The following is a 27,458-nucleotide window of genomic DNA, read 5'->3' as shown; positions in this document are numbered from 1 at the left end:
GAATTATATTACAATAATCTATAAGTTATTTAATGTGATAATGAAATAGTTATTTTATTTCAGTTTCTACAAATAGATGTTTTTTTACTTCGTGGCGCCTCCGCTATGAATGTTCCAGTATTTACATCTATTTCGTTCATGTTTCGCTCTTAATTCGTTGCCAATAGATTGAAATAGTTTAATGGAGGAAATGTGTACGTAGATTGAGTCAGTAAAGGATTTAAAATTTTTTATGTGCTAACAATAGTCAGGAATAAAAAAGAAAGTTATTGTAAGTATTAAACAAATAATTATTTTAACTAAATTTTTCTATGTAAATAATATCAAAAATATTCATTCAAAATTATAACTGAACATAATCGAATATAACGTCAAGAATAAACGTCAAAAAATATTTTAAGATAACTTATTATGATTATATCCTTTAACTCGGTATATTTTATTTTATGATATGATAACATAGAATAATAGAATTATAAGAATAGTGAAAAATTAATTGTGTTTAATTATGATATAGATAATTTTATAAATTAATCATTTGTATATTTTTAAAGTGAAATGTCACAGATTACTGTAACGTCAAGCGTAATGGAAAGAAGCATTCATGAAATGTTAAAAGACGCTCCTTCATTAAATGAAAGTGATAGTGCTGTTCATTCTGGAACACCACCACCACATGTACCGAATAATTGTACTGGAGATAGTTTACCAAGACCAGCTACCATAAATTTAACTGTAGGCAGCTCGGTGCCGCAAACATGTATGTATATATTATTATTTCTTATAATATTTTTATTGACATTAATTATTAAAATACGTAGCAGTTAATAATTTTTAAAATTATATATAAGGAAAGTTTTAAAATAAAGTTAAAACTTTAACAGCGGTCAATGTATCTCCAAGTACACCTATCCAAAATGGAGATACGCAAACAATGCGTACAGCTCAAAGTAAAATTGAAAGTATTAAAAATTGGAGTATTTCTACATATAAGTGTACTAAACAACTTATGTATGAAAAACTTGGAAAAACATCACGAACTGTTGATTCTGGTAAGTTTTTAATGGTTATTCAATTGATAGAAATTTGTAAAAATTATTTAACGTCACTGTCTTTCAAAGTAATTACTTTTCCTTTACATATTAGTTATATTAACATAATACAACTCATATGTAATCCACACATTTAAATAATATTCAACTACAATATGTACAATATATTATAAAATATAATTTTATTAATTAAATATTATTTCTAGAACTTGAGAGTCAAATAGAATTATTGCGAGACACTCAAAGGAAATATTGTAATATCTTAAGATTATCTCGGGCTTTAGCCTCTCATTTTCATCATGTAGTACAAACTCAGCATGCTTTAGGGGAAGCATTTTCTGAATTAGCACAAAAATCACCTGAATTACAAGAAGAATTCTTATATAATTCAGAAACACAAAGAAATTTGACTAAAAATGGAGAGACACTGCTAGGGGCCTTGAATTTTTTTGTATCTTCTGTAAATACTCTTTGCAACAAAACTATGGAAGATACTTTACTAACAGTACGTCAGTATGAAATAGCACGGTAAGGTGACAATTATAAAATAATTTATCTACATTAAAATAAAACTTTATGGAAAATATAATATTCATGCATATGCAGTTAACGTGCTCTATTATGCAACAGGATTGAGTACGATGCATACAGAACAGATCTTGAAACACTAGCACAGGCTATAAAATCAGATGGAAACAATGCAGCAAGATTAGAAGAAGCACAATTGAATTATGAAGAACATAAACAACATTTTGAAAAATTACGTTCTGATGTTTCAATTAAATTAAAATTTTTAGATGAAAACAGAGTATGAATATTTATTTTAATAAATATTTCATCACACCTTTTTATTATACATTATTATATAAATCATCTTTTCTTTTCAGATTAAAGTGATGCATAAACAATTACTCTTATTTCATAATGCAGTATCTGCTTATTTCTCTGGGAATCAAACTGCATTAGAAGCAACACTTAAACAATTTAATATTAAAGTTAAATCTCCAAATTCCTCTTTACCATCATGGTTGGAACAGTAGTCTTTGATTATGTGTATTTGATGATCATGAAGAATATAAGAGAATGCATTCGTCCACACGAATCTCCTTTAATACAACATACAGTAAAGGTAGGATTCCTAGATATCAGAATAGTTACTCGTACATATTGAGCTGCCGAATACTTTATCAGTTTAAATCATTTATAAATCAAGAAAATGTATTATATGATGTAAAAATGACAGACTGAATTGTATTGATTATAGTTTCTCTCTACTAAGTCATAAAAAAACCAAATTTAGTGTCTATGCAACAAATTTTCGAAAACAAGTATTCCCATTTTATTTTCTTATTAAGTGAGATATAAAAACTGATATTTACAATCACGTATATATCAAATTCTCCTTAATTAAAGAAGATACTGAATATTTGTTTTCAAAAAGTTATTAAATACTACGAGTAATAACCCTAAAAACCCCATACATTGTTTTATTTCTGACTTATTTGCTTATTTAATATATTTTTTATTTATTTTATATATATATAATTATATTATAATAAAATTTAAAAGTGATTTATTTAACCAAAGTTTATTCATACAAAAATTTGGAAGTGAAATGTTTTAAAATTTAACTCTTGGGGTTTATGGGGTTAATTATTAAATTGCTTGGGCAGTGCTTAAAATAAAAAAAAGATCTGTTAAAAGATCATGACAAATATTCAATGCTTTTAACTTTTTTAAGTCAATATATGTTTAATTTTATATATCTCCAACTTCTTAGTAAAATTTTCATGTATATAAAAATTATTCTCATAAATTAATATATATGAAATTTATAAAATGTGTTAGAAATAATATTAATAGCTTGTTAACATTTTATTTTTTCAGTTTATATAATGAAAAAAACATTGTCTATTGATATGATATATATCTTACTACTTACAGGGGAATAACTATCAATTAGTTAATATCATCATTATAAATTTTATGTGATTTAATTTGAAAAATTAAGACAGTTCTATAAGTTTTCTTAAAAAAAAAAAAAAAGAACACTCAATATATTGTTATAAAATGACAATCTCTTAAACAAATAAATTTCAATATACTTTAAATAATAATAAAATAGAAAAATTTTTTTCTATTATATTTATTATTTATAAAATTTATAGAATAATTATTGATTGAAATGTTGAAAAAAAGTAACTTTGGTAAATTTGTCAAAGTACAATACGAATATCTTCCTAAGTATTTCTATCTTAAAGAAGTAATTATATGTAAATAAATATTAAACAATATTGATTTCTTTTTTTACACGTTAAAAGCATATATAATAAATAAGTTATTCTAAAAGCTAGTCAAATTCAGTAATATTTTTTAATTAACAATATAATTACATAATATATATATTTTATTTTTTAATTTTGCATAATTATTTGTGATATAAATAACTCAAAATATAATATAATGCTTTTTATTCTTATATTTTAAAGAAATAATATTAATAATGCACCATTAAATTGTTATGCTTCGTATTATATTCTTGTATTATTATTAATTATTTGCTCGTGTTTTAAATGTAGATGATGACATAGAAAATTCAAATCTGTTTTATTAGGATTAAATTATGACCATCAATGCGATATTTCAAATTTCTCAAGTTAAATCTTCTGAAGCGAATATGAAATATATTATGAACACATCGAGTATATCAAATTTATGTATGTCAGTGTTATATAAAATGTGTACAAGAGTTACACAATGTTTGAAATTGATTATGAATGATCTTAATTATAAGTAGTGTATCATTCTGCTTTAGTATATTATATCATAGATATTTTATTTAATATGTTTTATGTTTAATGTGAAGAATGTGAAAAAAAGAAAGAGAGAAAGAAAAAAAAAAGAGAAATGTTTTAATATTAATGATAATTTAATTATTGTTAAAATTTCATTCCTGGTATAAATTTTTAAATTATCTATAGTTTAGGAGATATGTAAAACTTGCTATATATAAATGCGTATGAAAGTAGTTTCTAGATAATAAATTACTAGATAACTGTATGAAATAATTTACGTAAAAACAATATACGGCTTAATAGTTTTTTTATGTGTAAGAGAAAATGTAGTTTGTGTAAAATATGTTTCAGGTTCAGAGATTGCCTCTTTTTTGCTTCAAATTAACAATTGTAATATATAAATCTTTTTTATTGTCTCAATTTTTTAAATTATCAAATCTTCATATGACAAATGCAATAGTATTATATTAACAATTACATAAGAAGAATGTTCTACTCTGTGATATCATATTAATTCAATTTGTGTTGTATAATATCAAATTATTTATTTGCATGTAAACAAAACTATTTTTTAATCATTTTTAATAGAACATTTCCCAATTTGAAGTATCGAAAGAGATAATTATCCAATTTGAAACATTCTACCCAGTATGTTCCTAATTATAATGTTATTGTGTGTGTATATTATGTGTATACAAATTCTTAATAAATCAATGCTTATATAATCTGCAATTTTTTTTTAAATATAACAGTCATAATGATTTGACAAAAGTTTATTATTATACTATAATTGTTACTGCTGTAAATATTAAATTAAACTTATAAGTCCTTGCACATTACAATTAAGTGTGAGAGATCATGATACATTTCACAGCCAAATAATGGAAAAAAAAGAGTCTTACTCATAATGAATCTTATATTAAAATCTACATTTTTTATAATGATATATTGGGTTAACAAGAAAATGATTTCAATTTGCATCAGTAAATAGAAAACAAAAAGAGAAAGAGAAAAAGAGAACCTAAGCATCAGAGCAATAGTTAAAGATCAGAACATCAACTTAATAAAGAAGGAATAATGATTATTACATATATACAAACAAAGAAGTCAGTTATATATTCGTAACATAAATTATAATTAATTTATGATCACATTAATTTAATGAAGAAGGAGAAAAATAAAGATTATTACATATGTACAAATAAAGAAGTCAATTGTATATTCGAAAAAAAAAATTATAATTAATTTATGATATTCCTACTTCTTGTTTATCTTCTGATTGTGCCATTGTTGCAGCTTGAGTATTATTCATTTCTTCTATTCTCTTACGAACTAAAACAGGTTGAATTTCCATATACAACTCCATAATTTTGTGATTTGTATTCACATGCTTATTTGTACAATTTTTAATACATAAATCCTGTAAATAAAGAATATATTTACAACACATTTCTAAAGGTTATACACATTACAATATGATTTAATTTATAAAATAATCTACTGTTAATTGTACCTCATTAGGAGTTATAACTCTATTAAGACATGGATTGGCACATCTTTTGAAACAATTCTCCGTTATTTGATTAAATAGAAAATAAAAATCTCGATACTAGAAACAGAGAAAATGTAAGGTAATTTATGCATACTTTGTTATAACCTATTATAAATCACAGTATTATATAAAAAAGTTACATTTCTAATTTGAATATCCATTTTTAAGATTGATGATATAATAAGTTATTAAAAAATTATATTAGTGAAAGTAATGCAATTTGAAATTCATTCATCCATTTACAAATAATAAATACTTTTAAAAATGCATGTAAATTTGCGGGACTTCTAACCAACAACTTCCCTATGTTTTGTTTAAATTCACTAATGGAATATCATTTGTTCTTAGATGTTTCATTAAGATAGTAGAACTACACTCGTATGAGCTTCGTGATTCGTCGTTACAGCGTGACCATCAAAGCACGTTGATTGGTCCTCGGAATGGTTACTTGATTGCATTAATTGGATGCGAGAGCTTGCATCAATATTAACTTCGATTTAATTTAAGCTTATGTCCAAACACATATTCTTAAGGATACTCTTATATGCAGTCTTGTTACACTTCTTATAGCGTCTATATATATATTAACTAGTAATTTAGTTACCCTAGTGACTAAATATACATCTCAAATGGCGATAGATGGCGGCCATGCTACATTTTGTATTTCGTCCTAGTTTCGTTAGAGGACTTGTAAGTAAGGTTAGTCAGTTTTTTAAACCAAATATATGCCGTTTTGATCAATCACTTTTTGCCATTTTTGAGGTAAAATCATAATCCCATCGGTGTAGAACTGTTGTGATTTTTGGGCGAAAAACTGCAACAATTGATTTTCACAGGCTTCCTTTGAAGTCAACTTTACACCATTAAGAGAGCTCTGTAGAGGACGAAACAAATGATAATCTGATGGAGCTAGGTCAGGACTATATGGTGGATGCATTAAAACTTCCCAACCAAGACCTCTCAATTTTTGATGGGTCTCTAAAGATGTATAGGATCTGGCATTATCGTGATGGAAAACGATGCCTTCACTATTGATCAATTCTGGTCGTTTTATCTCAATTGCTTGATGTACTTTATCTAGTTGTTGACAGTAGAGATTAGAATCAATCATTTGACCGGGTGATAGCAACTCGTAGTAAACAATACCTTTCCAATCCCACCACACACACAGCATTACTTTACTTGACGCAAATTCTGATTTTATCACTGTTTTCGAAGATTCACTTTGTTGCAACGTAATCCATTTTTCATCGCCTGTAATGAGTCGTTTCAAAAATGGTTCAATTTCGTTCCGTTTTAGTAATGATTCACAGATAAAAATTCGATCCATTAAATTTTTCACTGTTAAATTGTATGGCACCCAAACATCGAGTTTTTTTTTGTATCCAGCTTTCTCCAAATGATTTAAAACTGTTTTATGGTCGATGTTTAATTCCTTACCGATATCATGACTGCTAATGTGTCGATCTTGTTCAACTTTTTCTAAAATTTCATCGACTTTTTCAGTGATTGGTCGACCAGAACGAGGTGCATCTTTGACATCAACATTTCCAGATTGAAAACGTTTAAACCAGCTTTGTGCAACACGTACTGACACTGCATCATGTCCATAAACATCACAAATTCTTTTAGCTGCCTGTGTCGCATTCTTTCCTTTTTTGTAATAAAATTTCAAAATGTATCGAATTTCTTCTTTATTTTCACTCATTTTAAAGACATAACAATTATTGAGATTGAATGAAATAAATATTACAACTTTTATTTTATTATAAACAAATATAATATATTTATAATATGCTATCTTAAATGTACACACAAGTATTGTACGATCCGATTGACATACCAGAATTATGCGATACTAAAGCCATCTATCGGAAAAATACGAAAAAACTTTTTCCCCAGCTCAATGTAACATCTAGCGGTAGATCACTGCATATATATGATAATGATGTGTCATCTACCTAATAAAAAATTAACTTATAGTTCCAAAGATAAATTTCATTAAAATGATACAATTAAAACATTATTAACATACTTATTATATGTTAAATATTCAGTTTATATAAAAAAAATTAATTACAAATAAAATACTCTTAATTTAAATCAGTTAATAATTTATCGTAAACTATTACGTATTATAATACAAAAAATGTAAAATGATGGTGCGCCATCTAAAATTTTACTAATATTAAATTAAGAAATTCATAAGATTTCTTTTATATTTTCACAAATCAGGCAATAAACCTAGTATTTGTGGACATAAATTATGATTAAGTCAATTTGCACAATGTTATGTTTTATCCATTGAGTTTGATAGATAATGTATTTACATTTTCATAATATTAATGAGTTCGTTTAAAAACTTTTATAATGTTTCTAAACTTGAATTTAATGATTTTGATTTTCATTGTTATGTAAAATAATGATATTAGGATTAAATGTACATTAAATTTATTCGCAATTTGAATAGAAAAATTCCAATTAAAAAAAGGTACGAATGTAGTTGTGTTTAATATAATCACGTGTTCTGCTTTGGTATCAGTTTCGTTGTATCACGTGAAAGAGGTCAAAAAATAAATTTCATTTCAATCTTCTCTTATCAATGACAAAGAAATAGGTGTGTATGTTTATCAGTATATTTTCCTTACTTTCAGTATACCACAATGGCTTTTTACTTTAAATAATATTATTGATAGTTATAAGTATTATGAATGATTTGTTTAATAAAATATAATATATTTCAATAATTTGTCAAGTCTCAGTTAATTTGAAAACATTTTGGAATTATTATCACATATATGCGCCTACACATTTGCATATCATTTATAGGTAATGCTAAACATTCAAAAAATTTCTAAAAAAATTATATTTATAACCTTGGTTATACTAAGATATATTGTAAATTTAATTATTTAAATTTGAATAAAGCAATGAATGCTGCTATTGCTTTATGTACATTTTGTGAAATACATGGGCCTAAAGTAATATTTACCACTCAAACTTATCGTAATTATGACAATCAAAGTAAAGAAAAGTTAAAATTTTATGGACCAAAAGAAATACTGAAACAAGCACAGACTACAGTAGATGAAGGGCAACAAGAATGTGAAGGCTGTCAAAGTATTAACAATTTAAAATACTTGAGTAATGAGCATGATACTAAAACATCATTTTTATCTGCTCAACAACCATTAACGCAAGACATTGAAATTTTATTAAAACATGCATGCATCAGGTAATTTATATTTTAAGTATTTTTATATTATTATTTCAAAAGTATATGCAAATTATAAATTTTATACTTTATCTAAGGAGTCTCAGTTGTGAGGTACATCCAGGCAAAGAAGGTGTTTGCTATTTTGGAGATGAATACAGAGGGCATGTTTTAAGTCGTACTTTTACATTAAAAGATGCCCAGGTGAATTATACAACGAAAAAGCATGTTTGGTAGCTATTACAACAAATTATTCAAATCATCTTAATAATAGAGTTTCCTGTATTGTAATATTCTAAAAATCAAATTATATATATATACATGCATACTTTCAAAATCATTTCGCGCGCGCGCGTCAAGATTTTATAATCCTTATACTCTTATAATCTTAATCATAAAAAAAAAACATTTACTAACTTCGATAAAGCTTAGGTATTATAATTCTAAAATATAAAAAAAAATGATATTGATATGAATATATTAATCTATTAAATATCCTTTAATTATATTCAGACTTAATTTTTTGTTTACAGGCAAGAGGCTTTCGCAGATGGTGCAGCTTCATTGTTTTCATGAGGGACAAGCAATTTTTATTGAACATGTGGCCATTTCTAATTGATAATCTAAGAGAGGTCATCAGAGAATTGCAGGATTGTGCAGAAAGAAAATACAATATTGAAGAAGCTGAATGCCCACAAAGGACTATGCGTTTGACTACAGCAAATAGCGGCTCAGCCTCCTGTCATAATACAACAAAACAAGTTAGAGCACTTAGCAGTATAACAAATGAGAAGCATGTTTATGTCAGGTATAAGCAATACTTTATATTGCTCAAAGTACAAATATATATTATTAGATTTTTGCAGAATCCACATGTGGCTTGTATGGATTCTCAGTGCAGGCGCTAGACATTTTATAGAAATTCTACCAATGAGTTTACTAGATAAGGAATTTGATTACAATTTGGAACATCGTATAGGTCAATATAATGAATAGACAAAAAATTCAAATATATATCTATGTATATTATAAAATTAAATAACATGATATTTTTTAGAAACTGAAGAAGGATTCACTTTGGTTAATACAAAATTACCTGTTAATTTGAACTTAAATACAGAAGAATCTCAAACATCAGAATTTTCGGAGATTTCAAATAATACTGCTATTCTCATTCTAAGAAATTTAAAAGAAATACTTGGCAAAGATCAATTTAGACAATTGTTATACTCCAGCTTAACTGGCATTCAAATTTTAGTGAGAGGTCCAAAAACTCAAAGAATTGAATCGTTACATGGTCTAAGTTCATTGGTACCAAAAGCATGCAGAAGAGTACATACACAAGCAGTAGAATATTTGGATTTAAATAAATATAACTTCATTGGTAAATAAAACTTCGTAATTTAATTGTAATTTAAAACATTGCAGATTTCTTAATAGATAGTAAAAACATAATTCTTCAGGGGTGGATACATCAGTAGCAGTACCTTTACCATCTGCAAATGTATGTAGATTGGATATTATAAGTGATGAACATAAAGCTGAAAATACTCCGTCGCATATCGTCAAATGGACTGGTTTACTTCCATTAAAACTGCCTACATTGTTGTTAAAACTTGAAAAATCGCTGGAGGATAAAAAACTTGGAAATTCTGTTCTTAAAGCACATTTTATTGCTTTACAAAAAGAATGGGCAAAGTAAGAAAATATATATATGTGAATTGAAATAAATAAATAAATAAAGTGAATTAAATAAAATATAAGTGATTTTGTTACAGTATAGCAAGGGTTGTTCATGCGATGCGAGGCAGAGGTCATAGAGCAGATCTTTCTGGTCTCATGCTTAGCTTAGGAGCTGGTCCTCATGATAAAAAACTATTAGATGCATGGTCCATGGGTTTGCCATCAAATCCTGCATAATTTATTTGTTGAAATTGTATGGATTGTAGTATACCATTGGGTACAAACACATTGTGTCGTTTCTTACACAAATCCTTTCCTAATTTTTCATATCTTTTCATGGCGAATCAGAATATTAAATATTAACTTCCTTCCGGTCTTTTAAAATAAGAATTTTAAAAACTACATTTTACGTATAAAAGAAAAATGACGATGTTGAGAAAAAAATGAAAAAGCCGTGATAAAACCATGCTGTTTGTGTGCCTTAAATATTATCATTGAAAAATAACATATACTATTGTATCAACATTTTATTCACTATATAATAATATTTACGTAATAACAAAAATAAATTTTTGATATGAAATAAAATCACTTTTTATTAACAAGTTGAGATTTAAATTGTTTAATGAATTACTCAGCGTATAAAATATTTTACTCTTGTACTTGTTTTTTGGAACAAATTTTAAATACTGAAAAGTAAAAATTGTATTAATATATTTGATAATGATTTATATTTATGATACTTTCTGAAAGATGTGCATGTGCGTAACAGGAGTAATATTCGTAATAAATAGGATTTCCTTATTTGGAAAGTCACATAAACAACATTGAATAAAAGGATTATTATAGAGGACAACGTGCCAGTCTGAAGGTGAATTTCGAAGAGGACGGTACTCCGATCATATATTGGGTGTTTTTAGTTAACAATACACATTCCTTTCGATTAATTATCGATCAATTATGATAAATCGAACACATATGCATATATGCATATCTCTATAGGATGTTTATATTGTTTGTTAGTGTACAGGCATACATGGACATTTAATATAATACAAAATACGATCTATGAGATTAATTTATAGAAAGATTATTAAGGGGACCTTGCTGTCTAGCGGGTGACAATTTGACTGCTTTTCAACATTTTTTTTTAATGAAAGAAATGAACAATGTTATTTAAATTTTGTAAGAATGTTTTATTACTTATAAATTTTACAAAATTGGAAATTAAAAAAAAAAAAAATTTTTTATTATTTTAAAAATGGTGCTGAAGTCGTCCCTTCGAAAAAAGTTGACTTTGCTGCTGTTAATCGATTTGGTTCTTCCACTTATCTGAAATCAAAAAATTAAAAATGATCCTTAATTATTATGAGTATATCTATCGCAGGAACTAAAATGAAAAAAAAAACAATAATAACAAAATGGCGTATTGTCAAAATTACAAATCGTAAAACAGCCTGATTTTTACAATGTTTTGTTCATAAACAAATTATAAATATTTAATGGAAAATTTTCGTTTTAGTCCCAGCGATAGCTGCCAGTGTACTTAATAACATATTTTCATTTGAGATGAATCGGTTGAGTAGTTTTTCTTAATTGATCAACATATGACAGAAAAAAGTAGTTTCGAGATAACGCGTTTAAAATTTTAAATAAGTATTTTCTCAAAAAAATTAGATTTAAATGTCTACTTAGATTAATCTGCAATTCCAACACCATACAGTATCCCTTCAGTCTTCTTATACTCTTCTATTTCTTCAGTTTTAGCTTTTTTACGAGCTGTTCTGGACTCTTTAGAGTCACTCGTGCTCTGACGATCAGCTTTATAAATTTGCTGTGCATCACGGTCTTGGGCAAGTTGTTCAGCATATCGACCGATTTTAATACCCATTACGTCCATTATTTTCAATAAAGATTGAAAGCCTTCATTGAATGCGCAAGCAGTAAAACATGTAGCGATGTCGATGATTTTTTTCCCAGAAAATAAATGCTTCGGCGCAAGATGCCATACACAAGCGTTGAAGCTTTCATTGTTGTTTTGAGTTATATTTAACACCATGTAATTCTTCAGATCTTTTGAATATTTCTATTATTATATCTACCCCCATTTTACCAGAACTATCTTCATGGTTAGCATCACAGTGGACTTTATACTCCTCATACCAGACCTTATATTCATCTGTGTCCGTTTTCCTGGTCTAGCTTGCACATCCTTGGCAAATGCGGCTTTTAACAACAACGTCCAAAATTTTGTTACTATATTTTCCTATTACTGACACCATACCAAGAAGAGAAGAAAAACCACGTTTCGCCCATGACCCATCACCAATTATCCACAGTTCATTTGCCGGATTTCCTCGTTCTTCGTTGAGCTGCATTTCTTCTTGTACTGGCTTTTTAAATACAATCTTTGCAACAGCCTCTGCTGCTATTTTTATATTATTTATAATACTGTAATAAGTACTATTACAAAGACCCCGTCCTAGATCCATCAATCCGCAAAAGTTATTTATGCCTTATACTCCAACTCCAAGCATTCTCATTGCAAACACAAGTCGACGGTTGATTTCAAACGCCTTATCAATAAAAGGAGAAGATGGAATTAAAGTTTCTTTACACTAACACTTTACTGAAAGCTTGAATCCTAATCCACGTTGCCCATTTTTACTAAAACCCACGTCATAATTACATTCTTTACATTTTAATAAATGTTGCAACGTAAAAAAAACCGCTGTGAATTGAATAATACAATAACTCATACTAGGTTCGACATTTAATTCTAATTCATCACTACTTTTTATTTTATTTGCAGAGGTACTAATGTATTCTGTTGCATTTTCACTTGTATATCTATTACTTTTGAATGATCTTTTTTTTTTGCTGTGGAGCTTGGTCTTCTACTAGCACCGCTACCTTGCTTACGATCCATTTTTTTTAAATATATTTTTTTAACAATAATAATTTTACTCCATGTTATTCTGTCTGTGTAGACCGAGTTATACTAACAAATTTAACTCTCAAAACTAAAATATTTTTACTACAACTCAGGTAGACAACTCAGGTAGCACCTGCTTTTCTAAGAACAATAGAACTATTCACTGAGCGGACCGACCCTTCTACCTACTTTGGGCCTTCAATGGGCTGTAAAATTTGAAATACTGTGAATATCATTACTAAATTTTCACAGTATATTCTTAAGATACTATACTTTCGAAATATTGAAAAAAAATCGATTTTTTGAAAATTCTAGACCGAAAGGTCCCCTTAATAAAGCATTATTAATAAACAAAATAAATATCAAAAATAAAGGTTAAAAGTTTGAAAAATCTTTGATAAAACGCAAAGATGCTCTTAGATTTTCGCAAATATTTTTTTTAACCGACGATGCCTGGACTTACAAACAATGGATGTTAGAAAACACGTTTTAAGGAATCAATTGATATAAAGGATATTGATGTATGTTTAAAAAATACATGCTAATTACCTGTAATTATAAGGACGACAGTAATTTCATCTCAACTAGGTCCGTATCCAGAATTCCACTAGGCCAGTGACAGTGATCCCAGAGACTTTAGTTCGTCTGATTGGCACAGGGGCGTAAAATTATCGTACACACCGGAAAATTATCGTACGCACAGGAAAAATTTTGAATTTGTACAATTTGTCGGATTGGATTTTCAAATTCTAAAAAAATTGTCTAAGTTCCAACTTTTTCAAAGTTGATGACCTTTTAGTCTTCAAGTTCAAAAAACCTATCGTAAAAACGGTTAATACGGCGTACGACAAGGAGAAAGCCAGATCGTACAGAGATCGTACACAGATCGTACAGTGGTGGTTCTCGAGATTTCGAATCAAAATCGAAAAATCGCAAATCGCTTGTTGAACCCTAACTTACCCGTTTGCAAAATTTGATGACTAAAAAAAAAAGAAAAAGGTCATCAAGTTTTCGAAATTCCTAATTGGAGAGAAAATCGAAAATTATCGTACAGGCTGAATTTTGGATCGTACAAAGCTTCAAATTATCGTACGAATGGGATCGCTGCACTAGGCGTCTCGTAATTCGAAAAGTTGAACATTTGACTTTCTGTTGCTCATTCGCAGAACGTTTTTTCTATGTAACCAATCAGCGATCATATAAATTGCTAATGGATTCGCGGTATATTAAAAAATATAAGTTCATTTTTTTAAAATAATGTTGTGAAAATATAAAATCTTTATTTATACTTCACGTACATATACATTAAATATGTTTTGTTTAAAAATATACTCCCAACGATTTAGATTTGAAAATTCTCACGAAAGATTGCAGGCGTGATAATCTGCAAGCGTTTAATATATCCAATGAAAATTACTTAAAAAATAACAATTAAATGAATTTCCGATTATTGCTTTTTAATTATTGAAAACTTATATAACAATATTATTTTTAAATAATTATTAATAAATAATCGAAGATCGACTGGATATTCTATAGAATGAGCGAATTGGACAAATGAAAGCTCCGCTAATAGCATGGTTGCAAGTTGGTAATTACTTCCTGTGACTGTCGTTACATGACACTCGGCTTAATGCCGGGGTCTTCATACGCCTAACGTGCGCCTAACGTTGATTAGTAAGTGAAACAGATTATACAATTAATTATATTCTATACAAAGATATATTTTTTATTTTATAATATTAAGTTATAGTAGTTGGTATCATGTTTTGTATTTTTTGTTAATAACTATATACTAACATCAAACATAAAATATATTTAAATTTCGCGGTTATATAGTTCATTTTGAAAGATTTGATGGCGCTGAAAATCTTACATGCTAGTTAAGACAATCCTAATGACACTCATGCTCTTTCCACGCATATGTGTTGCGAGAAATTGTTCTTATTCTTGTGTGATTTATATGAAAGTTAATACATCACTATAGGTAAATTTAACAATTGAAACTAAATATAAATATTTATAGTATGCTTATAATAATATTATAAATATTCTTTATGTTCATTTTTATAAGCAACTATTTAATAATTTTTTCATAACCAGTCATAGAACCATGCTTTTGTACTACAAGTAGGATTTAATTAGTTTTGACTTTTTTACCATATATATATTAAAAATTATACTCAAACTTGTTTTTTTGTTTTTATAAAAATTATTGATGTAAGTATTGGAAATATATTATAATATATATATAACGTGTTATCAATAAAAAGTAAAAGTAATATACTTCCAATGAAGGAAAGAATGTTAGCATATGATTTTTAATTTATGATTTAACACTTTGTATTGATTATAGATCTTCCAAAATGAGTCGATTTTTTGCTAATGGATCAGATTCTGATTCTGGTAGTACTTCTGAAGAAGAGCAAGTTCAACGAGTACCAACTACAGCATTTACTGTAAGTATAGATTTGTTTTTAATATTTTGCTATATGCAAGCCAACTGTACACATGTCAAACAATTAACATAACTTTTAACCTTTTCTTTAAATCTTCTTGTTTTAAAGAATTTAATTAATATTTAAAATAAACTTCCTTAATTAGGTTTAACACCGTTAAGTGACAACAACTTTTATAACTGTCAAATAATAAATGATATGACCAATATATGTAACTTTATCAATTTTCTATACTTTTGGTTTTGTCAAGTTAATTAATTTAGTAAATGAAGAACTCGTATAATAATTATTTTCTAATATACAGTTCAGCGATGAGGAAGAAGAAACTAAACGCGTTGTACGCTCTACAAAGGAAAAAAGATATGAAGAAATTGCTAATCTTATCAAACTCATAAGAAACTATAAAAAGATCAAAGATATGAGTAGTATGCTCTCCAGTAAGTATCTTTTATTGTTATTGACTCTATAAAGTTTTCACAAGTCTCAAACCTTATTATAATGCAAGACGGTATAGATGTTATATTTTATATCATATTTTTTCTTTAGGTTTCGAAGATTTAATGCGAGCTTATCAAAAAGCTTTGCCAGTAATAGCAAAAGAGGAAAGTGGTCAGACACCACGCTTTTATATTAGATGTTTGGTAGAAATGGAAGATTTCATCAATGAAGTATGGGAAGATCGTGAAGGACGTAAAAATATGTCTAAAAACAATTCTAAATCTTTAACATCTTTACGTCAAAAGCTTCGTAAATACAATAAAGATTTTGAAGAAGACCTTTGCAAATTTAGAGAAAATCCAGACCAAGATGATGATGAAGATGAAGATAAAGGTTATTATTTTGTAATTTTTGTATAAGTTTATTAAGTTAAGTGTTTTTATATTTATTAAAAATATAAAATTCTAGGTGAGGAAGCTTTGGAATCGGAAGAAGAAGAAGATAGTGCTCTTTTGTTCAAAAAGGGCAGTTCAGAAGCTAGCGAACCTGACATATCTAAATTTAAGGTAATTAATAATTTATACAGTAAAGATATAAAATAACTTATTTAAAAATTTGATTAAAATACGACTTATGTTTACAATATTATAGAAGAGTATGCCTGATACTGAAGATGGCAGTGAGAGTGAAACTGATTGGGGCAGTGATTCAGAGAGTGAAAGTACCAGTAGTGACGATGAGGGACAATATCAGAATTATCGAGAACGTTTTATTAAAAAGTGAGCAATAACAATTATGTACTCTTTAAATTAATAATTACAATGAAATCTAACGTTTTATTCTTTTCTATCTAATCTAACTTTATTCATTTTTAGAGCTGCAGATAAAGAAGAAGACGAAGATAAAGTTAAGAGAAAAGAACAGAGGAAAGAACGTAAAGAAAAAGAACGAAAGAAGAAGAAAGATGAAGATGACGGTGAAGGAGAATGGGAGACAGTCAAGGGTGGTGTTGCTATTCCTTCGGAAAAACCCAAAATGTTTGCTAAAGATGCCGAAATTAATATTTCTGCTGTTTTAAAGAAACTTTCTGAAGTTATTGCAGCTCGTGGAAAAAAACGTACTGATCGACGTGAACAAATAGAATTATTACACGAGTTACAATCTATTGCTGATGCACATAATCTTGGGCCAGCTGTAGCAGTCAAAATTAAATTTTCCATTGTTTCATCTATCTTTGATTATAATCCTAAAGTATCTGATGCAATGAAACCAGAGTATTGGGCTAAGTAAGTTCATTATTTATAAAAACATTTTGCAAATATATTATTAATCTCTAAATTATTCTACATATAGAATATTAGAACGTATAACAGAAATGTTGGACATGTTGTTGGGTACAACAGATATGATGATCTCTGAAACTGTCTCAGAAGATGCAGAAGAATATGAAAATCCTCCATATAAATTACATGGTTGTGTTTTGACACTTGTAGAAAGACTTGATGAAGAGTTTACTAAATTATTGAAAGAATGCGATCCACATAGCAATGAATATGTAGAAAGGTAAATAATTGATGTTGAGCTTAGTGCGATAATAAACACTAATTTTTAGCTACCAATTGGTTCCAATTGTATCATTATAGATTAAAGGATGAAAAACAAGTTGCATCTATCATAGACAAAGTTCAAGAATATCTTGAAAGACAAGGAACCGTGTCAGAACTTTGCCGAGTTTATCTACGTAAAATTGAACATCTCTACTATAAATTTGATCCCAATGTTCTAAAGCAAATGGAAGTATGTTTTGAACACTATTATAAAAACCTTATTAAGAAACCTATGTCGAATCGTCATATAAATTCAAAGTGTTTCATATCTCATTGCTAAACATAAATATTTAATTAATCAATTTCATTAGGGAGAAATTGGACCGGAAGTAGTTACATCTGTACAAATGATGGAGAAACTTTGCAGATATATATACTCTCACGATAACACTGATAGGCTTAGGACACGAGCCATTCTTTCCCATATTTATCATCATGCCCATCATGATAATTGGTTCCGTGCTAGAGACCTTATGTTGATGTCACACTTACAAGAAACAATTCAACATTCTGATCCTGCTACTCAAGTAATTATAAATATTCACATGAAATTTATTAATTAAAAAATATTCTTGTGTGTGCGATTAACAATTATTATTCACAGATATTACATAATCGCACAATGGCACATTTGGGATTATGTGCTTTCCGTCACGCAAATATTAAAGACGCACATAATTGTCTTGTTGATCTTATGGTGACTGGAAAAGTAAAAGAGCTTTTAGCACAAGGTTTGCTTCCACAACGACAACATGAACGAAGCAGAGAACAAGAAAAAATAGAAAAGCAAAGACAAATGCCGTTTCATATGCATATTAACTTAGAACTTTTAGAATGTGTTTATCTCGTCTCAGCTATGCTTATTGAAATCCCATACATGGCTGGTATGTTTATATATGTTATAAATATACATATACAATTTGAATTGATGACTCATTAATATTTTTCTAGCACATGAATTTGATGCAAGAAGAAGAATGATATCAAAAACATTTTATCAACAATTAAGATCAAGTGAACGTCAATCATTGGTCGGACCACCAGAATCCATGAGAGAGCATGTTGTTGCAGCTGCTAAAGCAATGCGCAATGGAAATTGGTCAGCTTGTAATAACTTTATTATTAATGAAAAAATGAATGCAAAGGTAATTTTATTGTTATTATATATTTCACTATTATAGATTATGAATGATCTCATTCTCCATTTTTTCTAGGTTTGGGATTTATTTTATCAAGCTGATAAAGTACGTTCAATGCTTACAAGATTAATAAAAGAAGAATCATTGAGAACTTATTTATTTACATATTCACATGTTTATGATTCTATTTCAATGCCTAAACTCGCAGAAATGTTTAAATTAAAACGATCAGTTGTCCATTCCATCATTAGTAAGATGATTATAAACGAAGAGTTAATGGTACAATTACAAATGTTAATCTTTTATGTTTTATTAAATAATATAAAATATATAATATTATAATTCTCATATTTTTTCTCTTTTAGGCTTCTTTGGATGACCCAACAGAAACTGTTGTGATGCATCGAAGTGAACCTAGTCGTTTACAATCACTCGCATTGCAACTAAGTGACAAAGTAAACAATTTTGTAGATTCCAATGAACGTATATTTGAAATGAAACAAGGTAATGTATTTTTGTGTGGAATGTATATTTTCTACATACATACATATATAATAGTGTATTTGTTACCAATGTAAAATTTAATGTTATAACATGTAAATATTCATTATTTCAGGAAACTTCTTCTCGAGAGGAAATCAAGGAAACTTCCGTGATCGTCAAAATTATAATCGACAAGGACAAGATTGGGGAAGACAGAGACGCGATCGTGATCGTGATCGTAATTAAGAAAAAATCGTAATTATTGAAATAATTATAAAATTATTTACTTGAATGTTTGATATGTAATATTATTATTATTACATTATCTGCATTCAATTATACATTGGTATTATACGTGAAATACGTATATAACGTATATAATAAATTTTTAAAATCATTCATGTCATCTTTAATTTACAAAAATTCTTTGCATAAAATTAATAAATAATATACAAATTGAATATAATAATTGTTCATTATAATCTCATATTTCTTGTATCATTTCAATAAGTTTATTACCAGTTATTATACTATCACTTACGAGGACAAGTTTAATACCCATTGATTTTTCTATGAGTCTGCATGCAGCTATTTCTGCATTAGAGATTCCTCCAATAATACAAATTGCAACTATTTTTGGCGAAAGTTTACCACGTTGACCATTGATAACAGAATCTGGCAACTTCAATATATTATCAAAAGTTTTACTTTCTTTATCCTGATTCACGATAACGTTTAAAATTTGTGCCTGAATAAGAGAAATTATAATCATTATTATTTTTTAAGCCTAATAACGAATTAAAATATTTTAAAAGCAGACATATTGATACTAACGATAAGTGGTATATAAGCATTATGAAAAACGTAGCTGGGACACGTAGAATCTATTGATTCAATATATTTTGAATTATTTGGTAAAAGTTTCAAACGTTGTACATTATTAATCCACTCATTATTTTGATCTGTTAATATATTAATACCACTTTCTGTTTTACTTTTTAATAAACCTATGGTCTGCAATTTATAAAATAATGGAATATGTTTGTAACCATGTGCATGAAGATGTAATTTCTGAATCGTTTGTAAATCTGAAGAAGCAATACCATCATTAAAAATGGATAACAAACATAAAAGACGTAAACATTTTAATGGATTTTCATCTGAAAAAGTAAATATAATAATATTATAATCTTTTAATAGAAAATTTAAATTCTTGTATTTATTACCTATATTTCTCTCTATATAATTTAAACACTCTTTTTTTCCTTTACGTTCAAGTATCAATTTTTCAATACTTTGAAACGTTTGAAACTCAGATCCCAATGTGTCTGCAATTGTTTGACAAGCTGATATATGAAACATTAATTGTTGTTTCATATCACTTGATTTTCGTAATTTTGTTGCTATATATTGTCCCATTTCAGCAAGTTTCATTGTTTCTATTGCTTCTTGTTCAGCTACCATCAAACAGATAATAAATGTTATTATTTTGATAATAAAATAATAGAATTAATAAATGTTAGGTGAAAAAAAGTACATTTAAGCAATTTAGTCTTTTCGTGTAATATTGGGAAAACATTACTGCAAGGTATGTCACGAACTTCTCCATATATTTGGTCTTTATCAGGATCTAACTTTGTTCGTGTTTTACCAGAAGATATCACACCCATATTTATGTCAAAAATTTCATTTAATAAGCCTGAGTATGTTACTGGCGTCAACAGTGTGGTAACTTTATCATAACTTCTATCCATTAAAATAAAAGCACCAATTTCATTTTCCATTTTACAAGATTTTACAGATTGCTTTAATGACTCAATAAATTTTAAAATTTGTTGACTATATTTTCCTAAAGACAGTGTAAATTTGGGTGAACCAAGCACGAGATATAATGACCACAAATTACGTGCCATTGCAGGTAGAAAAGTCCCATCCTTATAATAATATAAGTCCGTAAACATTGAATTTTCAAAAGATAAAACATTTCCATCTAATCGTATTAACTCATAACTTAATGGATATACTGTAATTAATCCGCTAAGTCCTGTGTGAACAAATATCAAACAAAATTATACAGATCATAATTTTTTAACTATAAAATACAATATAAAACTGACCTTCTTCTTCTATTAATGTATGCAATACAGTAGGGATAAATGGTACAACTAATAAATGATGACGGACCTGTACATGAGACGTAACATGAGATAATTCTGATTGAATTTGATCCAGTGCCCTTTTACATGAGATTAAATTACTAAACACCAGAAATATTCGTTGACTATCTGATGGTTTTAATCCTTGTTCCAACTTATATATTTTGTCAACTTTATATCGTCTATACACACATATATATATATAAAATAAATGAGAATTTATTATTAATAAATAATAAAATGATAAGATTAATGTATGTAACACTCACTTAAATGTGGTGACTCCTATAAAGCTATCGAGTATTTTCATAAGTTTATGTTCAATTATTAAATCTTTAGTACCAGGAATCATATTTAATAATTCAATAAGCTTTCGTTGACTAATTTGATGTAACACATTTAGTCTATCGTGTATTGTTACATCCATGATGAAGACTATTTGTTTTTAGATATAAACACTTATTTCAATATATTTTAAAACTATTGTTTTTTTTTAAATTATTATTTTAAATCTTCATATAAATGTATAGAGCTAAATATTTATGAATTTTTATATTGTAATCTAAAAATTATACCAACAACAAATATATATATATTTTAATATAAATATGTTATTTAAATAAATATTAAAGTAACATTATGTACTAACCATATTATATATGTATATATGTATACATGTAAATATGTAGCAAATTCCAGTAAACATTATGCATTTGGATATAAACATGTAAACATAACTTTTAATCATATAATAAATTGTATATTAACCATTGTCATACATACAAGTATATAACTACAAATAATATTAATAATCCTATAATTAATATACATTAGTTTTGAGCAATATGTAGTTTTATTTATATTACTATAATAGAAATACTTAATTATCAATTAAAACGAAATGAAAATAATTATACAAATTAATCGATTAGTTCGTCAACGATTCGCGAAGTACAATGCAAAATTTTTATCAATGACTATTCTTTTCGTAGATACACTATGAATCATTGATTAACTACTTTACAGACACACTGAAATTAATCATTAAATCATTTGATTTTATTTGTAATTACAAAACAGGATTATTAATTAACCATCTCGTAGAATTATCTTTATTATGCTTATCATTTTGTCAATTTTTAAATAGTAATAAAAAAACAAATAAAAAAGAAAAAGAAAAAAAATATATATATATATATATACTATGTATATAAAAGAATATTAATTTCACGATAACTAGAACTTCAATAGTTAATTATTAATTTCATTGTACTATATGACTAATAATAGTGTACGTAAAAATTTATAATTGTAATTGATAATATTTTAATTGTAATTCTTTGTTGAAAATTTGATTAAACATTTCCAATGTAGATATGCGTTCCCTTATGTAAAATATAAATCATAGAAATTAAATAATTCTATTAGTTATACAATAATTTATAAAAGTTAAGTAATAATTTAAAAAAGCATTCTCTTTCTCAGGGCACAAGAAAAAATACAAATATTCAGATGTGCATCGATACAAGAAAATTTATTTTTCGAAACTTGCGCACAACGTTGATGAAGGTTATTTAAAAATGGCGGACGCATGGTCTTCCGACACTACCTCAGATTGTTGTATTGAAAGTTTCTCTGATATTATGTCCGAAAAATCGGAATGCGTTGTCGTTGGTCAAAAACCTCGTCTTTCTTTTCATCGAAGTAAAATACATTTCTTGCAAAAATTATTTATAAGAGAAGTAGGTATCTTAACCTTTAAATTTTTTCGTGCATTGCTATGATTGACAGATATGAAAATTTGGTGATGCATTTTTACTTAGAAAAATTTAACATCAAATAATAAAATATTATTAAGCTAAAACATTAATTAGATATTAATTAATTTTAATTTGTATAGTTTTTTGAATGACATTAAATATTGTATGTTTTTATTTGAAATTTCTTTCTCCAAATTATAAAGCCTTATATACATGATCTGTCTGTAATATTTCTTTTTGAAGAATATATAAAAGACAAATGACTCAATATATTTTTTTTACAGATCAGAGGTAGTTTGTCATTACATAGCAATGCTCTTGAAGAAAGACTGTTTGCAAGTGTACCTTCTTGGAGACATTTGTCACTCTTGCATGTCATCCCAAAATCGGCTCTCGTGGCAGGGTATATATTTAATACAAGTTATATTATATAATTAAAATATAATATAAAAAATAAGTAATTAAGATTAATTTGATTAAAGGCACATCGTTATGGGATTGACACAATGTGGACAATTTTTGTTAACATATACATATATGTTGGATGTTAGTGATAATACGTCTTTGTATAAGTATATGTTACATTGGTGGGCATTTACACCAAATCGTGCTGCTCGTAAAGTGGCAGAAGTTACACTTTTTGGAAATTATTCTATTCATAGAGAACTTAATATAGTAATATCACAATGGCCAATGGAACGAAATAAATTAGTAATACATGGTCTTTGGTAAGTTTTAATTTATATATATATTTTTTTATATTGTTTCTCCTTCTTTTTATGCAATTTATTGAGATTAATATTATATTTGTAGCCATCATTGGTTGCATCAACAACCAACGGACAGAGCATATTTAACAATAACTACGGTACCTTCTCTTGATAACTGTAGAGATTGTTTGAAAGTTGCTGCATCATACGAAGAAGAAGGAGAAGGTAAAAAATGATCTTTCATATTTTGTTGAATGTACATAAAAAATGTACTTTTATATTTTATAGATTTAGCTGAAAATTGGGATGGATGTGTACGCTGCAACTGTTTGCAACATGGACTTACTGTGCACACATCATATGAAGTTATGTCACCATACCCAAAATTTCAAGCTTCTGTGTGTTTAAATTATTGGAATTATGTAGTGGTTAATACAGGAAATTTTTTACATGTGCTTAGGGTAGATTTGGACATTCCAAAGCACAAAAATCAGAAGACATTCGATAAACAAGATACTGTAGTTCCAGATACCGTGCCACTAGAGATGAGTGATATTGAAGAGATAGATTATTCAAAGACAGAATCTTATGGAAATTCCCATGACAAAGTAGGTACTTTGGAGTGTTCGATTAATAAGTCTCCTCGATTGGAGCCTTCTATTGATCATGACTTTATAGATGATTTGAATAAATTAGATGATAGATTAGGACGTGAATTACCATTAAATACCTCAAGCAGTAATCAAAGCAACTGTGTCTGTGATATAAGTAAATCTACTGATGCTTTAAGTATTAAATTATGTGAGTGTTCAGATACCATTGAATGTAAGTGTCAAAATCAAAGTCCTGTTTCTCGCATCGAACAACAAGCTATATCGGTTAGAGATAAAATCTTACAGGACTTCTGTGAAGACATGTCTCAAGAACTTAGTATTGGTAGTGATCTAATAACTTTAGTGAAGCATCCATCGTGTTCTCCAAGATCAACACCCCAAAGGCTTCCTCCTGATCTCAGAGCAATGGCGTGGTCATCGCCTATTTTTACACCACCTTCAGATATTTTAAGGACGCGCAATTCAGAATCTAGTCATAAAAGTACAGGAGTATCAAAGAATATACGTAATCAACGAGCTAATTCTCCACAACCTGGTGCTTCACAAGATAACAATGTAACTTCTATAAGTTCTCCACTTCATTCCATTTCTATAAGTCCATCTTCATCACATTCTTCCCGTTTGATGTCACCTCCTACAACGAGATTTCTTCATCATCCTACTCCACGTAAACAAACAAATATGCACTCTCCTCCTCCAATTATTAACTCAACACAATCTAGGACTAGAGCTACGCATAAGCTTATTCTTGAAGCAGAAAAAGCATATGAATTTACTGATGAAGCACAAGAAACTTGTGAAAAGTTAAGCTCATTCAGAAAACGCAGGCTCGCTGATAAAAAATATGAATTTTGTGATGAAATAGAAGACGCAGAAAATATAGTTCCTTTTAAACACATACGTGACCAATTCAAACATCGTGCCTGTTCCATACATCAAATATCTTCCTCTCCAACAATGTCACCTGTATTGTCTAATGGGAAACGGCATTGGGTAGATTCTGATCAAAGTGAGACTGATGAATTCAATACACCTCAAGATATTTTAACCAATGATCCCGTTGAAACAAGTAAATTGATATATTATTATTTAATCATTTTTAACTATCAATGTAATATATTAATTAATCTTTATTTTTTATACAACAGATGAAAAAAATGTATTACGTCCTCTGAATCAAAATCAATTATCAAATGGAAGTGTACAGAGAGATCGATTTGGAAAATTTGGTTCAAATTCACCATTGGTTCCCAAAATTAATTTACAATACCCTTATATAAAGTGTACTGCACATTTCAGAAGAAGTTATATAGAATTGGACGATGAAATGATATCTGTCATTACTGATGTTGAAGGTATACTAAAATGAATGATTGTATTGTATAAAATAATTGTTTAATTATTCAATTTTTGTAGATGAAGAAACTGGAGGATACGTCAGTTATCAATGTGTGCTTCCAATGCATGTTCATGGCTCTGGATATGTACAAATGCAAATGATCAGCAACAGTAAAGCAGAAAAATTGGTAAAATTATATTTTAAAAATAAGTATTAAAACATTACAACTATCTACAATTATGAAAATAATAAATTTTCAGGCAGTACCTTACGTGTCTATAAACCAGTTAAGTTTTGATATTGAGACATTTTCTCATCACATTGCAGATTGGATTTGTACAAGATTCAATAAAAAATATTGGCATTGTAGTGATTATGACATTGAAATAATTGATATATGTGCTCTTAGTGGTGATATTATTTGTTTACTTATCATGAAAATCCAAGCTAGTGAACTATGTAATCAAACACAATGGTAGGTCCATTTATTTTTTTATATCAATTTGTTTTTTACTTATATTATTTTACTATGATATAAACATTTGTAGCACTCTAGAAAGAAAACAATACGAAGTTGGATGTAAATTTACATGGAATATAGATTCAAGTGAATATAGAATAACTGATGTATTACCAATGGAAGAAGTTAAAGTGGAATCCTCGAAAAATAATTCAACTCAAACACCAAATTGCCGTTCTAATTCATTGTGGAATCCGACGAGACGATTAGCACCACAATTGAGAGAGAAAATTCAGCAGCCATATGCTCATTCTGTTCGCTTTCTCCATAATGAAATGAATTTAGCTGGTTAGTAATTTTATAGAAATTAATGGTTTATATGATTCATGAAAAAAAATGTATTAAATAAATTACAGGTGAATCTATAGTAAGACTCAATGATTTAGATAATTTGGTGGAATTTTATCTTACTCCAATAACGAATTATCCAGTAACAGAATGAGAAAATATCAAGTAACGACATGCCGCAAACAATAATTTATTTATTAACGTAAACTTGTGATTTCTATACTGTTTAAGGGAACGTACATAATATTATGATTGTATGTAAACTTACAACATATAAATTACTATAATTATTCTTTCGAAAGAGGAATTATTTGTTATATAAACACGATTAATAATAGCAAGTATAATTATTATAAATTGTATAGATATCTATTTACTTTGTGAGATTAGTACATAAATTTATGCTGTTGTGTGATTTATCCACAACTTAATTAGTATAAAGTAAGAATTTATGTAATAAGACAACGAAGTTTACAAACATTTGCACCAATTTGTAAATTGTATTTAAAATCCATGCTATAAATGACCTATGTTTCAGGTACACAATTTATTTCATTCTTAATAAATACATTGTATGTTATTTAAATTAACAGAACAATGAAAAAGTAATTTTTAGATAATATTTGGTCCCAAAGTAATAATTGCAATCAGAATTACTAGAATTTTATATTTTTATTATTAATAGTATGCAAACATTTGTCTTTCAGAATATTT

The 27,458-nt window shown here is 27.6% G+C and overlaps 6 protein-coding genes, 1 long non-coding RNA gene and 1 pseudogene across 7 annotated transcripts; 4 read left to right on the top strand and 4 right to left on the bottom strand.

The window, feature by feature from the left end:
• Window positions 1–9: 9 nt before the first annotated feature.
• On the top strand, window positions 10–4,572 carry Arfip (ADP ribosylation factor interacting protein arfaptin). The gene is made up of 6 exons (XM_015335310.2): window positions 10–271; window positions 555–760; window positions 885–1,052; window positions 1,259–1,580; window positions 1,683–1,860; window positions 1,940–4,572. The coding sequence occupies exons 2-6, from the start codon at window positions 559–561 to the stop codon at window positions 2,090–2,092; spliced, it is 1,023 nt and encodes a 340-aa protein (XP_015190796.1). The 5' UTR covers window positions 10–271; window positions 555–558; the 3' UTR covers window positions 2,093–4,572.
• Window positions 4,573–4,940: 368 nt separating this feature from the next.
• On the bottom strand, window positions 4,941–5,680 carry LOC107074146 (mitochondrial import inner membrane translocase subunit Tim10 B). The gene is made up of 3 exons (XM_015335298.2): window positions 5,540–5,680; window positions 5,361–5,456; window positions 4,941–5,267 (listed from the first exon to the last, which is right to left on the bottom strand). Exons 1-3 carry the CDS (start codon window positions 5,558–5,560, stop codon window positions 5,094–5,096), a joined length of 291 nt encoding a protein of 96 aa, XP_015190784.1. The 5' UTR covers window positions 5,561–5,680; the 3' UTR covers window positions 4,941–5,093.
• Window positions 5,681–6,111: 431 nt separating this feature from the next.
• Window positions 6,112–7,267, bottom strand: LOC107072866 (histone-lysine N-methyltransferase SETMAR pseudogene; annotated as a pseudogene).
• A 389-nt stretch (window positions 7,268–7,656) lies between these two features.
• On the top strand, window positions 7,657–10,580 carry LOC107074138 (folliculin). The gene is made up of 8 exons (XM_015335274.2): window positions 7,657–8,016; window positions 8,229–8,634; window positions 8,712–8,817; window positions 9,147–9,421; window positions 9,480–9,592; window positions 9,671–9,997; window positions 10,077–10,311; window positions 10,392–10,580. The coding sequence occupies exons 2-8, from the start codon at window positions 8,330–8,332 to the stop codon at window positions 10,531–10,533; spliced, it is 1,503 nt and encodes a 500-aa protein (XP_015190760.2). The 5' UTR covers window positions 7,657–8,016; window positions 8,229–8,329; the 3' UTR covers window positions 10,534–10,580.
• A 978-nt stretch (window positions 10,581–11,558) lies between these two features.
• LOC149033489 (uncharacterized) lies at window positions 11,559–14,126 on the bottom strand. Its single transcript, XR_016178650.1, has 2 exons — window positions 13,781–14,126; window positions 11,559–11,628 (listed from the first exon to the last, which is right to left on the bottom strand). It is a non-coding gene; the product is annotated as an uncharacterized LOC149033489 (long non-coding RNA).
• A 969-nt stretch (window positions 14,127–15,095) lies between these two features.
• Window positions 15,096–19,754, top strand: eIF3c (eukaryotic translation initiation factor 3 subunit C). The gene is made up of 15 exons (XM_015317661.2): window positions 15,096–15,218; window positions 15,588–15,690; window positions 15,995–16,127; window positions 16,237–16,521; window positions 16,597–16,694; window positions 16,780–16,907; window positions 17,004–17,414; window positions 17,482–17,691; window positions 17,772–17,925; window positions 18,047–18,262; window positions 18,340–18,619; window positions 18,687–18,880; window positions 18,950–19,153; window positions 19,240–19,378; window positions 19,491–19,754. Exons 2-15 carry the CDS (start codon window positions 15,598–15,600, stop codon window positions 19,601–19,603), a joined length of 2,658 nt encoding a protein of 885 aa, XP_015173147.1. The 5' UTR covers window positions 15,096–15,218; window positions 15,588–15,597; the 3' UTR covers window positions 19,604–19,754.
• Window positions 19,755–19,841: 87 nt separating this feature from the next.
• Window positions 19,842–22,599, bottom strand: Vps33B (vacuolar protein sorting 33B). The gene is made up of 7 exons (XM_015317673.2): window positions 22,163–22,599; window positions 21,783–22,075; window positions 21,475–21,695; window positions 20,895–21,401; window positions 20,584–20,814; window positions 20,192–20,517; window positions 19,842–20,105 (listed from the first exon to the last, which is right to left on the bottom strand). The coding sequence occupies exons 2-7, from the start codon at window positions 21,938–21,940 to the stop codon at window positions 19,842–19,844; spliced, it is 1,707 nt and encodes a 568-aa protein (XP_015173159.1). The 5' UTR covers window positions 21,941–22,075; window positions 22,163–22,599.
• A 363-nt stretch (window positions 22,600–22,962) lies between these two features.
• On the top strand, window positions 22,963–27,330 carry LOC107073930 (uncharacterized). The gene is made up of 10 exons (XM_015334882.2): window positions 22,963–23,255; window positions 23,558–23,676; window positions 23,756–24,001; window positions 24,087–24,208; window positions 24,272–25,666; window positions 25,746–25,952; window positions 26,014–26,123; window positions 26,197–26,411; window positions 26,485–26,744; window positions 26,813–27,330. Exons 1-10 carry the CDS (start codon window positions 23,094–23,096, stop codon window positions 26,896–26,898), a joined length of 2,922 nt encoding a protein of 973 aa, XP_015190368.1. The 5' UTR covers window positions 22,963–23,093; the 3' UTR covers window positions 26,899–27,330.
• Window positions 27,331–27,458: the final 128 nt, after the last annotated feature.

The sequence above is a fragment of the Polistes dominula genome, unplaced genomic scaffold, assembly GCF_049000335.1.
Source record: "Polistes dominula isolate Pdom_NZ unplaced genomic scaffold, Pdom_raw_medaka contig_373, whole genome shotgun sequence".
Classification (NCBI taxonomy): Eukaryota; Metazoa; Arthropoda; class Insecta; order Hymenoptera; family Vespidae; genus Polistes; species Polistes dominula.
This window is presented reverse-complemented; position numbering and strand designations above follow the sequence as displayed.

Excerpts from the sequence above, each read along its gene's own strand:
- Vps33B (XM_015317673.2), bottom strand. The coding sequence starts at position 21,940 with ATGGATGTAACAATACACGATAGACTAAATGTGTTACATCAAATTAGT. Across the intron at positions 21,402-21,474 it reads TACATTAATAGAAGAAGAAG|GACTTAGCGGATTAATTACA; the intron begins GTCAGTTTTATA and ends TTGTTCACACAG. Across the intron at positions 20,815-20,894 it reads AAAGACTAAATTGCTTAAAT|CTGAACAAGAAGCAATAGAA; the intron begins GTACTTTTTTTC and ends GTTTGATGGTAG.
- LOC107073930 (XM_015334882.2), top strand. The coding sequence starts at position 23,094 with ATGGCGGACGCATGGTCTTCCGACACTACCTCAGATTGTTGTATTGAA. Across the intron at positions 23,677-23,755 it reads AAATCGGCTCTCGTGGCAGG|GCACATCGTTATGGGATTGA; the intron begins GTATATATTTAA and ends ATTTGATTAAAG. Across the intron at positions 26,745-26,812 it reads TAATGAAATGAATTTAGCTG|GTGAATCTATAGTAAGACTC; the intron begins GTTAGTAATTTT and ends AATAAATTACAG.
- LOC107074146 (XM_015335298.2), bottom strand. The coding sequence starts at position 5,560 with ATGGATATTCAAATTAGAAAT. Across the intron at positions 5,457-5,539 it reads TGGATATTCAAATTAGAAAT|TATCGAGATTTTTATTTTCT; the intron begins GTAACTTTTTTA and ends CTCTGTTTCTAG. Across the intron at positions 5,268-5,360 it reads GAGTTATAACTCCTAATGAG|GATTTATGTATTAAAAATTG; the intron begins GTACAATTAACA and ends CTTTATTTACAG.
- Arfip (XM_015335310.2), top strand. The coding sequence starts at position 559 with ATGTCACAGATTACTGTAACGTCAAGCGTAATGGAAAGAAGCATTCAT. Across the intron at positions 1,053-1,258 it reads ATCACGAACTGTTGATTCTG|AACTTGAGAGTCAAATAGAA; the intron begins GTAAGTTTTTAA and ends TATTATTTCTAG. Across the intron at positions 1,861-1,939 it reads AATTTTTAGATGAAAACAGA|ATTAAAGTGATGCATAAACA; the intron begins GTATGAATATTT and ends TTTTCTTTTCAG.
- LOC107074138 (XM_015335274.2), top strand. The coding sequence starts at position 8,330 with ATGAATGCTGCTATTGCTTTATGTACATTTTGTGAAATACATGGGCCT. Across the intron at positions 8,635-8,711 it reads TTAAAACATGCATGCATCAG|GAGTCTCAGTTGTGAGGTAC; the intron begins GTAATTTATATT and ends ACTTTATCTAAG. Across the intron at positions 8,818-9,146 it reads TTACATTAAAAGATGCCCAG|GCAAGAGGCTTTCGCAGATG; the intron begins GTGAATTATACA and ends TTTTGTTTACAG.
- eIF3c (XM_015317661.2), top strand. The coding sequence starts at position 15,598 with ATGAGTCGATTTTTTGCTAATGGATCAGATTCTGATTCTGGTAGTACT. Across the intron at positions 15,691-15,994 it reads TACCAACTACAGCATTTACT|TTCAGCGATGAGGAAGAAGA; the intron begins GTAAGTATAGAT and ends TCTAATATACAG. Across the intron at positions 18,881-18,949 it reads ATGAAAAAATGAATGCAAAG|GTTTGGGATTTATTTTATCA; the intron begins GTAATTTTATTG and ends CATTTTTTCTAG.